At 37.6% G+C, this 19,408-nt stretch overlaps 1 protein-coding gene across 8 annotated transcripts in view; it reads right to left on the reverse strand.

The window, feature by feature from the left end:
• LOC126925343 (uncharacterized) overlaps window positions 1-19,408 on the reverse strand; it is a 316,899-nt gene that overhangs the window by 45,617 nt on the left and 251,874 nt on the right. For all 8 annotated transcript variants that reach the window (XR_007713872.1, XM_050740786.1, XM_050740787.1 and 5 more), the window contains 3 exons: window positions 3,586-3,653; window positions 3,093-3,353; window positions 1,753-1,974 (listed from right to left, as the gene is read on the reverse strand). Coding sequence is in view for 7 of the 8 variants with exons in the window: in XM_050740786.1 (XP_050596743.1) it covers window positions 1,753-1,974; window positions 3,093-3,353; window positions 3,586-3,653 (551 nt within the window). In the remaining variant the exon portion in view is untranslated. The remainder of the gene's footprint in view (window positions 1-1,752; window positions 1,975-3,092; window positions 3,354-3,585; window positions 3,654-19,408) is intronic.

Here is a 19,408-nt window from a genome sequence, read left to right on the forward strand (position 1 = left end):
TTAAATTTGAAACAATATTCTGGAACTGTGTGCTATATTATTGTTCAGAAAATATCTGGAAATAAATCCTGGCCAGTGGCAGGATCGCGCAATCAGTCATGTATCCGGGAAATTCAACTGGAAGCGGTTTACCGCAAAACCAGCAACAAGATCATCTCCATCTAATACAACTGTCTACTCGTATCCACGTTCATAGCTTCACAGGATACGAGGAACGGTGTATTTAAACCGAAACTGGGACAATGAACCGAACAGGCCGATCGACGATGATGATCCGCTCCACTCTGACCGAAGATTGATAAATTAAAATGGTAATGAACGATCGAGCTATACGATAAACCTCCAAGAATTTCATTTTAGATGTCAGAACGTTGAAATGTTCTTTCACTTCGCGAAGAACATTATAATAATTCCTTTCGTAGCAAACTTCTAACGAAAAAGATGGTTTGTTAATTTTTGTAAATCTTTTAACGATAAAGAGACTTTTAACGATGAAAAACTACGGTTGGATGAAAAATTGCCTAAAAGAATATTTAGACAACGAGACAGAAATTCAAGGATGGGAACCATCGAGCGTTAAGAAAATTTTTGACGATAGAAACTCACGATTAGATGGAAAACTATCCGGAGAATATAGGAATCTTTAATCTGCGCCTAGCTTTATCAAAAAACGGGACAAAAATGTAGAAACACGACCTATAAAGCCTATACAACGTAGCCATGCAAGGAATTCGGTTTCAGAGCGGAGACTTTTAACCTCTCAGCAAGAATTTGCGGTAAAATTCCAGGCTAGGCCGATCAAAGATTCGCGGTTGCAGGTAAAATCAATCCCAAGAATGTTGAGAGAGGATCGAACGATGCTGGTGATCGCCTCAATTTGGTTAACCATGGCTGTAGAGGGCAGAATCATCGCAATCTAGCAAGGCTACGTGCAGTTATGCGATACCATGGAATACCCCAAGTAGTTGACGTCGACCGCCGCGCCAGTGTGCCGATAACACGCGGCCCAAGAATCCGATCTGGTGTCCATGGACACCGTCATAGTTTACGTTCTTCGTGCCCTGGTGCTGTCGGTACCCGCGGTTTTCCCCGCGCCAAGACGCACGATCATCAGTTAACGATAACGTCAATGTGCCAACAATTTGCCCGCAGGATCGCTCCTTTTCACCTAGCCACACTGTGGTAGTGTACGTGTCACTTCGTATATGTTCGGTTACGTGGATGTTGGAAGAGGTTTGATGTGCATGGAATTGGTTATCAGCGAATCGGACAGAGGCAAATTAACTTTTATGAAACGAATGTTCGAAGGGTTTTGTGGAAATGATAATATTACCATTTTAAGTGATTTTTAAATATTGGTCATAGACCTTTTCCAACTATGGTATCAGGTTGGTTACCGAGTACTGTTGCAGAGATTATTTTATGAATAGCGATTTTGGCGTTGACAGTTAGGATATTGGAAACCTAATAGTGACATTATAGGGATATTTTATGAGACTGGTTTTAAGTTGGGAATTAATTTCGCCTTCTGTAGATTGCTTCGTGAGTGGGCTTTCTCCTACAAATAATGGTACATTAGGCTAGTTTACAATTGAAAATTTAATAGTGATATTATAGGAACATTTCGTAAGAGCGGTTTTAATTTGTCAGCTAAGTGTATTTTAGTAGCGAAAAATTTGGTACTGGCGTACTAGAGATTATTTTGTAAGTATCGGGATTTTTTGTATATAAACTTTGTTTATAAGCACTTACTCTGTTTCATCTTGAACGTCTTGGCAGCCTCCTTAACGCTGATCAAGCCAGTACAAGAGGCATCCTCACTTTGCGCCAAATTCCACGAATTGTTCGAAGTTTGTTCATAGATGAAGCATCTATAGCTGTCCTCGTCGCTAGTTTTCCGCGGAGCGTGCAACCTCGCCACTAGATTGTGCGTGCTACTTTCCTTCCACGTGGCTAGGCACTCTAGTTCCACATCTTCAAACAAAATCAAACGTTACGTTTAATTAGGTATACATTACTTTACTTCAATTACAAATCTTAACTCGCAAACCTTTTTAAGATAAAAGTGAAACCAAAATTCTAATTATCAAATCTCTGCCAAATAAGATTTCTGCAGAATCGTTTCCTAATTTATTCAAACGTGATCAAACTTCGTCAAACCTTAATTCGAAACACCATTAAACTACCCAATAATGAAAGAAATAATACTTTTAAGCTATTTAAGACGATTTTACGTCAAATCCTAACCTACAGCAATACTTCAAAGCTACCAAGAAAAAAAGAAAATGATGTTTTATTTTTGTTTCAAGGCACTCAATGTCCTTGCATAAATTTCGGTCATCGAATAAAAATCCTCATCGTTGAATCATGAATCTTCTGACCACCATTAGCTTCCCCCAATTACACCACGATGCATAATGATTCCAATTACGAGGAAGGCTAAATCGTCCGCGGAGAAAATTATGGACGGAAATATTCTAACCGTTAATAAACCGCACCGTAGCCGCGTAGAATGAATTATAGCGGCACGAGCGTTTTCCCTTGGTATAATAATCGCGGAAAATCGGTCGGACAAGGGGTAGCAGCAACAAATGGTAATTGACAGGGCCGTTAATCATTTGCCGGAAGTTCCACTGACCGTCACAGATTCTCTTCCACTGCGTGTCGTGTTAATTAACGTCGTCATTGGGTATTTCTCGGTGCATGAAGAAAAATTACGGTTTTTCGCATGAAATTACCTGATGGACAAATATTGGAGATATTTATCTTACCTTTTTCGAAATTTTTTCTTGAAAAAGTATATTTATTTGCAGAAGAATACAGAAAAGAAGATATCGTCGAACAGACCGTGAATATTCGTGGAAATTCATATTTTTATGAACACGACTAAAGAGTGGCTTGAAACTATAGATGTTATGAGTACTTTATTTTGTATATTCTGTATATTTCTCAATGTTATGCAAATTTTCAATATTTTTATACGTTTCAATTTTCTACGAACGTGTATTTTTTATTCATAACGCTGTATAGGGATAAATTTACGAAATCTAAATTTTCCAAGTACAGTCAGAAGAGCTATAAAGTATACTCACCGACGCTCTCGGATGACAGCACATTGGCACACGCCTGGTAGCGGAAAAGCAATCGCGATTCTTGAGTGCAGGTTTCTGCCGCTGATAACGGTGACTTACACTCCCCTTCGCCATGACTATAGGTGAATTCTAGGGGCCCCTTAAATGGACAGGGCATGGGAGCTGCCCCCGTGCGAAATAGGGAAATTAATATGGCATCGCTTCTCAACTCGCTGCATATGAATGGCAAAGTAGGTTTTGGCGACGCTGTGATGCAATATGCTGAAAAAGAAGAATCGACGAGGAGAATTAACATTTTTCATTTCCTTCCCTTTTCTCTGTCTACATTGTTCCCTGTCTTTCAAATATTAATTAACGTTCTCGTTATTGGAAATGAAACGTACAAGTGAAATTGTTTGGAACATTGTTTTCGACAGCTAAACAATTTCCGCAGACGTTTAAAATACGCGTTTAAAATCGATTAAAGCAGCTATCCATAACGTGCGAGACTTACTTTCTTTATACTGAAGAACATTCGGATGCTTCATATGCATGACGATGCACCTATAGCAATCTATCTCTCTGTAACAAAGAAAAAGAAAATTCTGTTATTATAAGATCGAATGATAAGACAAATAAAGAAGAAATAACTCTCTTTCCTATTCTACGTTTTACACCAAATAAAACGCTACGACAGACAACAAAGTTCTCCTAAACGATTTCGTTCAAGGAAAAGGAAATATCCAAACGCCGTTGCGATCAAACAAACTCCTTCGAACACTTGGTGCATTCAGAAAACACAACATCTCCAACTTCTTTCTAACGTAACAGAGATCGCTCTTAAATACACTCGCATCTGAGAAAATCTGCAAGAAAAGATAAAACGAAGTGTACTAACACACGCGATTCCTAGGCATTTGTACACGATGAAAAGACAAAGTTCAGGGCGCAATAGAGACAAGGGCGGTTAGATAGAGGGTGGAAAAGGGATGACTGGTCCAAGAGGGGGCAAGTAGTATCACGTAGCTACTTAAAACTTTTCGAGCTTGTCTTGTGTCCCTACTAGTTGCCACCTTGCTTACTTAGCTCTGCTTCGCAACTTCTACCTTCCACTGTAGTCTCTTTCTCTTCCTGCCTCTCCCTTGCTTCCTGTTTCCCACCCCTTACATCCTCCTCAGCTTCCTGCTGGCTGGGAGGATGAAGTTTACCTTCGTTTCTGGCTACCTCCTGTACTTCTTATCGAACGTCCATATTTTTCTTTTTGGATGACATTTCTTTTGACGTAATTGATTCTTCGTTATTTTTAGCTCGAAAGAGGTCTGATTAATGATGTGACCAAGCTCGCGTAATTTGCAGCATTTAGTAACATTTATAATGTATAAAGAACAAAGAATACAAATTAAGATTAAATAATGTAACCTAACTGAAATTCAAACTACTACGATAACACGTAGCATAAGAATATCAACGAGGAAGTTAAAATGAAAATCTCGCAAAATGCTTAAAATTCAGCTTAAATAAAATAAAAGGCAGCAGGATACTCCCAGGAAACTGGAAATCAGCAATTCTATTCATTGCCTACCCAAACTTTAATTTAACCAAAATTTAAAAATCTTCTGTACTTATCTAATGGAACAGACCAAATTTCTTCGCGCGTGCACAAAATTCGTCCGAAACAACGCTGCACGTTCTTTCTGTTATTATTTCCTTTTCCACGAAAGAACCTTACGCTCATTTGTATCTTGTACATTTGTACGTCTGTTTATCGACAGTTGCTCGTTATTTAAGCCTCGAGATGGTCTCAAAGCGCGAGATCAATGCGAGCAAGCATAAAAGCAGACTCGAAAGATAAATATATATGCGTGAAACGCACGCATCAGCGAGTTCAGACGTTTCGCAACGCGAATAGCTAGCCATTCGTACACTTCGAACGCGGTTCATGGTTCATAAAAGGGAGGACGGAGATGCGTGTGTGCTAGTCTCTGACGTTTATAAATCGACTGTTCCCAAGAATATCGTCTGGAACTTGGCCGTAACTTTAAGATACACTAATGGATGTTTTTCTTGCATTAAGTTGCACGCTTTTGGTAGCAAAGCCTTGCAAGCTCGTGTAAAATGTTATTGGATTATTATAAAATAGAGTTTTTGTTAGGAAATCAGTACGAACACAATACTATTTGTAATTGATAATTAACAATTTCTATATTTCAGTTGTTATTTATTCTACCGTATTATCGGATATTTTTGTCCCAACGTATTTTATCGCGTATGCCTGTTTTTCATTTCTTTTTGTGTTCATTCCCCTATCAAATAAAATACTCCTTTTTCTCTTACTTATTAAAACATAAATAAACTGAGTTTATTGTAAACTACGGTGTACACGTGGGAATATTTTCCAATTTCCTCTCAATGCAAAACAGTTCTCGATTAATTTTCTAAAATCTGCCCCTCGAAAAGTATAAACTAAATTAAAAATTTGTTCGAAAGAAAAAAACCAGAAAATTCGAAATTTCCCATCAAGGCAGAAGAATACTCGGTCGATTAACTTTCTAAAATGGAAAGCAACTAGCCTCTCCAAGGTCTGAAAGGCGTCTCTTGGAGCTGTTTCGATGGAAGAACACCCTCGTCCAAGTTTTCCACGTTGGCCTGTACATGCAGCCGATCTACAATTCGAAAGTTGTCCAAGTTTGTATGCATGTCAACGAAGCCGCGGACACGGTATCCGAGAGCGGTTTCTCGTGATCGCATTTGGAGTAACTATCAGGCAACCGGAAGCGAAGGGAACGCTCTCTGCCCTTCAGCTCGTGAACCGCAAACGGCTCGGAGTTAAACGCGCCGAACCCGACCGCTTTTGTCGACCCAACTCGACCACTCTCGCAACTTTTACCCAACCCCTTTCATGTTTCGTCCGTTTTTTTCATTTTTTCTTCTTCTTTTTTCATGCTGGCTAAGGCGACGAATTTTTACTTTTTTTTTTTTGAGGGAAGTTTAAATGTACCGATGTTGTTGTCAGAAATGTTGTTTGGATGTTTGATACAATGTTTCGAGCGTAATTTTTAGCGATCGCAGTTATGGATATTTTAATGCACGATGTTTTTGGAAGATTTACAATTTGAGTGTATCCGTTGAGTCGTTAGTTTCGTATTGTTTTAATATCGTATAATGTTATTACGTTATATTGTAATTTTCTTTTCTATATTTTATAATGTATAATAATGGATATTGTACAATGTTACATTTTCAGAATTTTCACTGCCAGAAATTTTATGGTAAATGTTACAGTGAATATTTTTTCGATATAGGAACGCTAAAATTTAATGCACGAATTGGGAAAATTGATTTACACGATGAATTGATTGAACGAAATGTTCTAGGAAATTGAAAAAATTAATGGCCGAGATTGAAGTTGGGCTGGGTAAAAAGATTCGCTGAAATAACAGATTTCGAAAGATTGAAAAGTTCCCCGACGAACATTTCGAAGAATTCGGAAGTTCCGGGACGAAAAATTTGGGAGAGTCGAAACTTTAGAATGGAAAATACTAAAAGATGGAAATATTTCGAAATATTTAGAAGCTTGATGAAATGACAAATTTCAAGTAGTTGGAGGAACGAAAGAACCGATATGGATTATTCTAAGCAAAATAACGATACCAAAAAAAAATTACACATGCACTATCCAATACTCAAAATGCCTCGTATCAATAAAATTTCTGTTTTAAAAAATTGCAATAAAATTTCTAAAAGTACGCTCTTCTCATCGACTGGCTCAAAACGTCGAAAAATACTTCAATTTCTACGAGTGGGGTCGTTGAAAAATCCAACTCGTTAGCCCATAAACGCTTTCCGATCTGGCAGCTGCGACGTGCTCTCAGGATCGATTCTACAACTTCCGGATTATTGCCACGACAACTCGGACGTTTTATCGTTTCTCGATGATCCGAAGAGTTTCGCGGCGATCCTTTAAAGCTCGGTGCCACATCGTCCGATCATTCTGTTCTCTGTATCGTTTGAGACGCAACGTCGAATCGGCCACTTTTACGACCTCCACGATACTCACCAATGATCATTGTTATCGCTTACTTTTATTTGTTTGTTCCATTCGAGGGTCGAATTGAAAAACGCAATCAGACTAGTGTCGAAATAGCGGAGCATTGTGGACAAGAAGACTTTTAAAAGTTATGTTGTTTGGATTGTTAAGTCGATAGTTATACCATCGATAAAACGTGTTTGATGACTGTGTTTAAGTAGTCGTACAAATGGCAGTACTAAGATTCTTATCGCAGACTAAAGATTTATCAAGGAAAATCCTAGAAAATAATCCTAACCTAAGCTTAAGTGACGTTTAATGACTATCCTCAAGCGGCTGTAAAAATTACTAGATTCTGTCATCCTAGATTACGAATTTCTCAAAAAGATGTCTGTAAAGTAACCTAAACCTAACCTAACCTAAATCACCAAAAGCGTAAACCAATCCTAACCTAAACATAAATGATGACTCATGACTATGTTCAAATGAATGTATAGATGATAGTAATAGGTTTTTAGGATACATAGTAGTAGATAGATAAATGATTTGTCAAGGGGAGCCCTGAGGAGAAACTCTAACCTAAATATAAGTTATATTTGATGACTACGTTCGAACGGGTAAGAATCGAAAGCGGGTAAGAATCGAAGCAAGGCGCAAAATACTTAAACGATACGAGACAACCCAGATTCTATATTTAGATAACAGGTTCGATTCCTTGAATTATGAATATGTTGTCCCACCCTGAATCATGATATTTTGTCTCAGAAATTTGGACTCTAAATAAAGTTTCTCGCATCTCCAAAGATACCAGGCTATCTTCAAATGCCTCTATATCAGCATAACTATATCTTCCGTAAAGTGTACCCCGAATAACACCAAAATTTAACAATGTCCTTTCATTATCCCCTCCATTTCTACTTTATCTCCAATTAACCTACTCACCATTGAAACTCCGAATGTCCTCAAATATTCGCTGCTATACTTCATGAACAGCTTAATAGGCCAATATACGAGACCATGAAACAGTTATAAATCCTAACCTATTCACGTGATTCGACTGCGAAATCCAAAGACGTAAACGTTACGACTGTGAAGGGTTAATACGCGTGTAAAACGAAAGTAGGTCTCTTAACAAGGGAGAGGGAGGGGGAAGTACAGAAAGGGGTGAGACTGGAAGAATTTCATCCATAGGTTATTACGAGAACACGTTCTTCTATCGTGGTGTGAGAGTTGATGAGAATGTTGATTAAATGTTTCAGCGAAGTTTCGCCAGGGAACCACTCCAATTACACGGAAGTTCCATCGGCGGACACGGTGGCTGTAAGTGAATCCCGACGGCCTCGAATCGAAAGTGATACCGTAATTGAAAAAGAAACGAATGTAAGGGCCGTGGACCCATCGCGGATATCCAATCCGAATTTTAATTTCACGCTCGCCACACGTGTCCACCGAACAACGTATTACCACTGTACTCTCGTTATTCGAGTTTTTCAAATTTTTATTTCAATGGCCAATAGAAATTCTAAAGTTATCTCGGAAACCATAACGAATTCTAAAAAGTTTCAGACCATCGAATAAATCCGGAGAAGCAAACAACTGTTTGAAAAAAAGTTCACCAATGAAATATCTATCTAAAGAATCTACGAACAAATAAAATAACCTTCTATAGATTGAAATGAATTGGCAAGCTACCGTCAGCATCATAGGAAACGATTCCAAATGAACAAGTAATAATTTTAAAAAGCAACCTAGGTCCACCTAAATTAAACCTTTGTTTCGCGGGTTCTAGAAACTGATAAAAGAATTCTTTTCGAAATACCAGTAAAATCTAACGTTATCTTATAAAAACTGTGAAAAAAAATTGTTTCGAAGGATTAAAATGGTCAACAAATAAATTCCGAACGAAAACGGTGGTACACGAAGGGAAGAGAAAAGCGTTTTTCATCGAACAATTTTCGCGCTGTGGCTACTCTTGCTCGTAGTTATCAGTCTGTCGATAACGCCGTTGTCATTACTCGTAGATTGCAACGGGAGGACAGAGAATGAGCTGTCTCAGCGCGATCGTCGTGATTTATTTATGCGATCGCATCGAAAAAACAAGAGGACGAGTTTTTCGTTCGTTGACCTGCTCGTCGAAATAATTTATCGTCGATTATTTATTGTATTATCGTTCTTTTCTTTCTCTCTCTCTCTCTCTCTCTCTCTCTCTCTCTCTCTCTCTCTCTCTCTCTCTGTTGCCTAACGCTCAACTGGTAAAATTGAGTTCTCTAAACAATGGACGATGTTTCATAAATCTTCTTGTCTCTGTTACAATAATAAAGTCATGGTTTACGATTTATTTGTTAATTTGGAACAATTTTTTATTGTTCCCGAGATAACTCGGAAATTTGTTTGGATTTGTAAAGTTTATTATTTTGCAAATTCGACAGACATTAAGGAAATCAAAATTTTATAATTTCCTGAAGTTATGTTTCGAGTTTTTGAATTAAAAAATCCCAACAAAACAAACGAATCGTCGCGAAACGAAAAATTAACTGAGAAATATAACATTTTTAATAGTTTTTGAAAAAATTTCAGTTAATATCGCCCGTGTTAGGTATTAAAAAAAAAAAAAAAAAAAAAAAAAACACCGTTTCGTTTTATCATCAAACGATCGCTAATTCATCGTCCCTGGCTAAACGCATTTCACGGAATGCTCACGAATCGCATAAATCTCGCGGTTGCGTTCGTAATGCGTTTAAAAATGATTCATTGCAATGCCCGCAGTTTCGGAAACAAGCAGCATTTGTAACCAACGACACGTTCTCCTTTCCGCGCTGGAAAAAAATCGTCGTAACTTTTTCATGTTCTAAATTTTTCATTTGTAATTCGACGTTGGAACCAAAAACAGCCACTTTTTATTTAGGTCGCATTTGCGTTGGATAAAAAGTTCTGGAAAATCTACAAATTAAATTCTTCGCGTTTGATCAGAATTGAAAAGAAATTTAGGCATACTAATGATACTGATAAAATTTGAAATTCGATGAAATAGGCTACCCTAAATAATATAAAAGGTTATAACTTTAATTTGACTGAACAAGCACTTGAAACAATCGCAGGATTGCAAGACAAACAATTTCAGTTTCCAGAAAACACCGTGAGCGATAAAAATGTTAAAGGAAAGAAAGCTGAGAAACTAAGAAGACTAAAATTAAAATTTGAAACTTCTTTCTAACCTACAACTTTAATAGATTTGTCAAAGATGAAGTTTCCAGAAGATTAAGAGCACTAAAATTTATATTTAAAACTTAACCCGCAACTTTAATAAATTTATCAACGTTTATCAAAGTTTCTGCGAAATTAAGAAAAATACCGCTCTAAGTGAAACGAAAACTTTGAGAGCACATACGGGAAAGTTCGAAAAAGAACTGAAACGAAGGTAAAGCCATAACGCATTAATTATATTTCCCTGGTTCCGACGCGTGGGCTATTCTTCTTTTTCCACCCCTGTAATGGGACGCGGCAGACGAAGCGTATTTATCTCCGCGTTAAGAGAAATCGGCCATGTCAAGTCGAGTATTCGCATTTTAACGAGAGCCTCCGTTAAAGTCACCTCGTCACGGCCACTCGATAATTCCGATGCCTAGTCGAAGCACGTGGATTAATAACGCGCCACGAGAACCAGCCATAGAACGAGCTCCGTTCCTTATATCCAACTCCCTTAACCCAAACCCTTCTCCTCCTTTTTCCTCCTCCTGCAACTTATTAACAACGACCCCATCGAGCGTAAACCAGAATTCCGGAGTTACCGATGAATGAGCTATAATTGATGAGCACCTTGGTCCTCTGAGAACGACGGGGTGAATCTGGGGTAGCTGATTGTTATACGGTGTTCTCTGAAAAATTTTATATCGAGTGTTTCATCAGTGAAGATGAGCGAATGATTTGTGTCTGTGTGTAGATTGGATTATTTTGAAATAACTTCTAATTAAATCTCGTCGAATCTTTCCTTCGTCATCTTCACTCAATTCGCCCTAATTAAGTAATTAAACGAGCCAAATTTCTCAACAAATTATCCTTACTCTTTTTTCCTCTAAATCCTCGTCATTCATATAATTTTCTTAAAATCTTTCGTTTCATTAAATTGTTTATTAGTACCCAATCAAAATTTCACAAACAGTTCATAAAACGTTCCACAGACGGTTATCGTTAAAAATAATTTATTACAAACATCAAGCCTCGCATACTCCATTCTGCAAATATCTATCGTTAGAAACAATTTGCTACGAAGATTCCCTGCCTGTCTCTTTCGAAATCTTTGTCCCACCTTCAACAATCGATTTACCCCAATTACCAATCACGATTCAAACAATTCTTCTCCAGTCTTGAAATCCCACAACCATCGACGATCTAAAATTTTCTTTCTCTCGATAAGCCCAAAGCCTGTTCCCACTGGGCGACAACACGATAAAAGGGGTAGCAGGATATAGAAAAAAAAAAAGCGTTGGGCTCGTTGTTGGGCGGACATGATCAGCGGCAGGCCGGTTGTTTGTATTGTCTAATAGCCGGATGGCGTGCAAGGGTGAGTTTCACCCCTTCCTGTCGAATGGCGGCCGCCACCATCTCGTTCTCGGACATGGTTTATTGATTCCTCCGCTGCGTAAATACGCACGCCACTCCGTGGTCCCTGCTAACGACGCCCATGAGGGCGTCGCGACGCGGACTGCGGCTAACGGCCACGAATTATCGTACACGATCGCTTCCACCGTGCTGACCCCGGTTTTTTTCCGACGGTTTTGTTGCTTCCTCTGTGATCCACCGACGATGGCTCCAACCACGTGAAAAGGGAAATCGAGGGTGGAATTTTTTAGTAAATCTTGTTGATGGCTTTCGAGGGGTTGGTTTTAGGACGCTTTGAGAAGGTTGAGAGAATTTTTGTGAAAGATCTCGAGGTTGATTAACGATAAATAAAGGGGACTTGACCCGCTTTGCTTCATTTAAGCGACTCTGAAATTGTAAAGGGTTTTAAAAAATTGTACATGAAACCTTCATGTACGTATGGTATGTTTGATTGTATATTGTCCATATCTGCTTATTTCGATAATATTGTTCATTTTGTTGTATTTTATTCACGTATCATAGAAATGAAAGACATCTAAAAGAATTGTTCAGAAAAATATATGCTTATTGGATACATCGCACGGTACGTCTGACCACATACTGATTGCATCTCCTTGTTCCGGCAATTTCGTCTATATTTAGAACCCGTTGGAATTTTCATTGTATGAAGTTTCGAAGACACGATGACTGGGAATTTTTGCGGAAATTGGAAGAAGAATACATGGGTTTTAATAAATTATGCTGCTGACTTGCTCCAAAAATATACGTGTAATGTTAGAATTATCTACAATCCGCCCGTCAATTTCAACGTTGAAATTGAAATTGTTAATTTTATTATAATTTAAGAATGATGACGCGGAAAATTGGCGGGAATCGAGATGTTGTTTAAATATTTGTAATAGAATATTGAAATGGAATATTTGTCTTTGCGTATCTTTGGCCGCCGCGAAACGCTATTTACGCATATCTGTTCAGCTATGGATAATAATTTCACAGTATTATTCATGCAAGACAAAACATTTAAATATAATTATACATACCAATCTGTCGTGGATTATGCTTTGAACTTAATTCCGGTAAATATTAATTGATCAATGATGTTATAAAATAATATACATATATCGTCGATAATCATATTGCAATTTCATCAGCAACGTTTACCGAATTCAAGTCAAATTATTCATAATCAATTATTAACGATCCATTTGTCGCATTTACCTCGCTCAAATGTTAATAAAATCGTAATTAAACTGAAACTTTAAAATATAGTCATCCAACATTCTTTCTTCAATTTTGTAAAAATTAAAAATGTGATACACCGCGATTACGGAACTCTTCATAAATCCACAAAATAAAATAATCATTATACGTCAAAAAGTAAAACCCTAAGATATCACATGGTAAAATGAAATAATCCCAAGATAATTTTTAATAAATCCTACTTTTAATTTTTTACTTTAAATAACCATAAATCACGATAGAATTAGCCATGACCATTTTACCATGCATATCTCATTTCAAATTAAATAAATCATTTTAGATTTATCTTTCCCAGACACATAGCGCATACAAATTCGGCAAGAAATATGTAAAAAACTGCAAGTTTTTTCGAAAAACTTTATCCCACTGAATCTTCCTCTTTTTGATTGGTTAATCCATAGGCGTTGGCGAATCTATCTTCGGGCGAGCGTGTACGCACAGAGGGCGATCGTTCTCGTCGGATTACGCGAAGCGCACGCACGCTCCTCGACGCTCGAGCTAAAGCCGGCGAGCTTAAACTTAGGTGGCAGCCAATCACGGCCGGTGAACCGCCACAAAGCCGAGGATTTGTGCTCGAATTAAATTTTAAGCGAGCGCGCAAAGCCCGCCGGGTATCGCGAGCGATCCGCGCGCTGATGGCGCTGATCCGCGTCTGGCTAACCAAATGCGCAATCCAAACCACTGAAAAACTCCACTGTTTCCACTCAATCAAATTGTTTCTTTTGAAAGTCGTGACTAATACGGCGTGTCAGAGTATTTTTCTCTTTTTTTTCTTTTTAATACTTTTTGCTTTGAAAAAAATATGGGAAGAACAGCGATCATATTAGGTTGCGTGCAAATTTTTTCTATAAATTCGAGTTTCTATGAATCATATAATTTGGTCATTGACGACCGCCCTATGCTTAAAATTAATTAACAGAAACGGGACATATTAATTTCAATGTTATTATCTCGATCAATAAATGCTCGATAATAATTAGACTGTGAAATGAAATTGCACATAATGCAATTGGTAATATTTTTAAAATGCTATTTAGATATTATCAATTATTGTATAATAGCAGAGTGACAATGCTACCAAATGAATTAAAATTAGTTCTACGAAATTATAGCGGGGAAAACGAAATTGCGCGGAGCTGTTTCTTTGTACGGAGATGAAAAAAGGAAATTCGAAAAAGTGATAAATATTCTGTGAACATAATTCGCTATAATCCACCCTACTACCCAGTTACTCCAGTTGATTCACAAGACGAATACCATCCTCTTGTAACGATAAATTTAATCCAACTTTTTCCGGCAGCTTAGGTGATCTAAATTTGTCACTGAAAATTTGTCTCGTCAAAAAAGTGGTAGAAAGAAAGAAAAAGGCATAGACAGAAAGAGAGGGTGAGAGAGAGAGAGAGAGAGAGAGAGAGAGAGAGAGAGAGAGAGAAACAAAAGACGAAGGTGGCAGAGGGTAGCCATGGTCCAGGGGCAAAAGATACGAGCGGAAAAGGTTGGGAATATCGAGCGTGAGCATTATCGGAGAAACTCACGGAAAGAAATAATCCAGTAACAGAATCGTGAATCTCTGACTTCCACGGCGACTCCATCGTGCAAACTTTTGCACGGTAGTTTACGATGTTATCGAAAGTTTCGGGATCTGCTACGAACTAGGAAACGGAATGTGAACCGCGTCGATCAACGGCCAGACATTTTGCTTTTCCGGAAAGTTACCGCGGGTCGTGCAGCTTTTTATATTTTCCTTTGCAATTTTCAGTAGAGAAATTATTAACTTGGATTAAATTATATTAAGATGTGTCTCGGATACTGCGATATAGAGAATGAAACGAAAGTTCTGCTGTTATTACAGCGCATCTGTGTTACGAGGAATTCAGTTTTTTTAATGTTACTAGGTTGGTAGAATCGTTAAAAATTGAATGTCATCGAATATCTTTAGATTACGCTAATCGTATGTGTTATAATATCACAATATGAAGAATAAATTAGACACTATCGTTATTGCTGTTAGTACGAGTCAGTTTTAATAAGACATTAGATTATTGAAATTACTAAGATTCTTAACATATTCGACGATTTGCTCTACTTTTCTGTATCGTATCGTGAAATTCTTTCCCAACTTCCTAATTGAATATCTTGTTTAACATCGATCGTTATATTGGAATTTAGAGAAGCAATGGTTTATGTACTGTTAGTAACTATAACATAAGCGCAGTTGATAGTACCGCAGAAAAGTGATTGTCGTAGCTCATGCTTTCGAGAATCTCGCACGTTCGATACATAATTCGCTGGGTTTCCTGCCCGGAGCAGCATTCCGGATGGTTGAACTCTATCTCGATATTGTATCGAAGCGGCTTATGCATTACCTTGCTGCCCCTCGATTTACAGTAAACCGGAATATTTTACTAGAGAATGGTGAACCGAAGACACGGCGAAATTCCCTAGAAATTCGCCCACTCACGCGTACTTTCGAATCTAAACAACTGCTGGAAGATCTATGTTGTTATTATCAACAAACGATATGAGGCAAAATTATTTTTCGATGCACTGCAAAAACTTTCGAAACTCTCTCTTGATTCTGTTTCTGTAAATTTTCATGATATACGAACTCTGTTATCTTTATAGTTTTTCCGAGATTGTAAAAAAACGTTGTTAAAGAACGCGGGGCAACGAATTACTCGTTTTAATCCGCGCAGAGATTCGTGACGCGTTTAATGCGAAACGCAATAGTTTGCTCGACTGCGTGCACAGCTCCAATCGAACTCTGTTACCCCTACTCCTGCCCCACCCTTACTCGAGGCGAAATGCAGCGCGATTATATCCTTCGAGGGAAATTGTTGCTGAAATGATTTAAAGTAAAGCGCAATGGAGCGCGCACGAACTGTTCCCGGCGATTATTCAATTCCTGAAATTCCCTCCCCGCGCACAGAATACCCAGACTTTCCGTGTTTCGTGTTTCGTGTTTTAAGAACGGCCGTTTCGCAGTTCCTGACGTTCTACGTTCCCTTCAACTAAGCACCGAACAATTATATTTAATAAACTGAAACAATTATACGTTATATATAGACGGCGTGTTTTTATGCAAATTTATATTTTTATGAATGCAACGAAAGGAAGTAAAGAACTCGGATAGAGAATCGTTTTACCTATTGTATATTATAAATGCCACTACTATATTCTGGATATTTTGTATATTTTTGTAAATTATTTGCATTCCGTGTATTTTTCATATTTTCTTTCTGATAAATTCATGAAAATCCACAGTCTGGTTACGTTAATGATTTATCTAACTGTCTGCACTCTTCAATAGCTATGGAAAGTAATAAAACATCAGAAAAGTCGATTCCATAAACGGTAATCATTACTTTTTTCAGGTCTGCCCTGAAGAAACGAACTGGATTATTCACGAAATGTCAAGATGCTGCTGACAACGCTATTGAAACTCAAGAAATCACAGATATGAAGTTATTGCAATTATTAGCACGTGACAATTTTCAGCTCACGTGCACAACAACGACATCTGCAAATAATATTTCAAACTACTTTCTAACCTACACACAATTTCACGTGGCACAACGTGATCAAAAAATGGCATCGGATTTAAGGCTGGAGCCTGGAGACTGAACATGGTTTAAAACAAGATTCAACGTTAAAGATTAAAGGTTTTGCAAATGGAATCGCGCGATATTCCCGCTTTGAAAATCTGGCGGTTCTCGCGCAGTGCATTATTGACGGTCGAGCCGTAAGCCGACCAGGGGGATCTGTCCCGCTTCCTGGCGTGCTCTTTAAAGTGTTAACAAATTGAACAACATGGAATTTTGACCGGACAACCGACCGCGTGTTTGTTTGCAGGCTTTTTCTGGTTGGCTGATGCTGAATCTTTGACGGAAATTCGTTTGTTCGCTCCCGTATTCCCCGGCAATATTGAGCCAAAATGCTCGATCCAACCGCTGTCCGCTTTGGCGGATCAATATTGATGAACTGACTGTTGGATGGGCTTTGTTTAATGAAACGAGACTGCTCTGATTCTTTTGGTGAATTGTTTTAATCGCCAACGGGAGTTTCGAGTGGAGTGTCGAATTTTAGAGTTTGTACATGACGGACTGTTAGCTACGAGGGATTCTCCTATACTGTGTTTAGAAATATGCACATGTTCCTTATACCAATTTTGAGGTTAGGAATCTTTCCATTCGGAACTCACTGCTTTGCTCGCATGACGCTTTTCGGCTGTGATTTTGTCAGAGATTCAAATTTTCATGAAACACTTTGACGAAGTATTCTGTACTAGTAAGATACTTGAAGTTTCAAAGATTCAAGGAAAGGGAAGATTAAATAAATATTATCGAGGTGGTGTGCCTCCTTAATACGTAAAAGAACAATTTTGGCAAATCAATTAATTTACCCTTCCTTGTTAAAACGTAACAAAATCTACAATATTTCTTGGATTTTCTTAAAAATTCTAATAAATCTTTAATTTATATAAATCATACGAACAAAACGATAATAGATTAAATCCACGCTTGAAACAGAAAGATCCCGGAAAATGCTCGAAATCGAGGCTCGAAAAATCTAGAAAAAAAATATTCTAGCAACAAAACCGATCATCCAATAGAGCGGGGAGAATGGGGAAAGTTTCGTCGGACATTTATCGCGCAAGTAAAAACCGAAGGGAGGGCGGGAGGGGCGGTATGCGAACCGATCATTTTTCGTCGGAAAAACAAACGGTGGAAATTCGGATCCGGATACGCGAATCGAATCAGTTGTATCACATATTTGCGCGTTCGCCGCGCGAAACTATCTGAATTATTTCGATTTCACGTACGAGAGCCTTTGTAACGCGATAGGTTTTCGATGTTACAGCGCCGCCTGCGGCCGCGGCATCGAGTTTCCGAATTCCCTGCGCGTGTGTCCGCTGTTTTCCTCCCGTGTGGCCTCGATTGCCGAAATGAAATCGACGCTGACCGATGCAGAAGTTCGACTAGTGGCTTTTTTTCGTTGAGCTGATGTGAAAGAGGTGTGGGCGTGAAATATGAACCTGATTTCAGAAATCTACCGTAAACTCAGATACCAGGGAAATTGTGGTTTGATTATGTCATTTATGGGCATGTTTGCCAGTTTTTCTTAGTTAGATTCTAAGTTGGACTTGTTTAAGATCGACAGATAAAATGCTACGTACAAATTATTTATGATTGTTATTTATGGGAGAAAAACATTCGATGTAATAGTATTAAATTTACGTATAGTTTTATCAAAATAGAGAAATACATCGTCAACCGTTTTTTCAAATTGGAAAATATTTATGAAAGCGCAAAAAACGTATCGTCAATTGCTTTACGGAAATATAAAAACTATGTTATCGATTGTTTTGTCGAAATATAAAAAACATATTTTAAATTGCTTTTTCAAAATACGAAATGTAGGTATTGTCAATTGTTCTATCAATGTAAAAAAAAAACACAAACATATTGTCCATAGTTGTTTTGTTAAAATATAAAAAGTTATATCTAATAGTTAAAATTTTATAAATTAATGGTTTAAATAACATAAATTAATAGCTTGAATGTTATAAATTAATTGGCTTATATGTTATAAATTAATAGCTTGAATGTTATAAATTAGTGGCTTAAACGTTATAAATTAATAGCTTAAACACCATAAATTAATCGCTCAAATGTTATTAATTAATAGTCTAAATGTTATAAATAGCTGAGATCATTTGGATATAATAAATTAATAATTCATTTGTTATGAATTACTTGTTTAGTTGCTACAAATTAATGATCGAATTGCTAATAAGTGAGTGAATATTTTCTTTCGATGTTCACGTTACGAGAGGTCAAGCAAAAATGAGTTCTCGCGTGAGTAGAATGTTCCTTATATACAAAGTGACATACCCTTCCTGACTAGATTGATCAAAAGTTGACGACTTTTGTGATGAATAATTTAAATATTATAAATTAATGTAGTAAATAATTGAGAAATCCTACTTTCAACTTTTATATTATTCGCTATAAAAATTTCATAAAGTCGCAGAAAATTTCCGCCAGTTTTATTAAAAATACGGAATCCCCTTTCAAAAAGCTTTCTGAATTACGTCGATACGATGTTCCGTTCTCGAGATATCGTCGTACAAGGAACACCATAATTTTTTAATATTTCGCTAACTCGATCCTTGTCGCACACTCGGATGTCTCACTCGTACGTACACACAGGCATGCCATGTCCCCACCACGCGCATGCTATTCACTGGCAGTCGCCGAGTCACGTTTTTTTTTACTATTCCCAGTACCAACATACGCATTTCCGGGAAAAGTGGGTCATGACAACTACTATGGACGCTAGCATGTTGTATTTCAAACGGTGAAACTTTAAAACATCGTATCTTGAAAACGAATGAAGTTATCGACATGAAATAAGTTGCATTATGGAGAGAACTCTTTCTTCTGTCTTA

The sequence above is a fragment of the Bombus affinis genome, chromosome 16 (genome assembly GCF_024516045.1).
Source record: "Bombus affinis isolate iyBomAffi1 chromosome 16, iyBomAffi1.2, whole genome shotgun sequence".
NCBI classification, from domain to species: Eukaryota; Metazoa; Arthropoda; class Insecta; order Hymenoptera; family Apidae; genus Bombus; species Bombus affinis.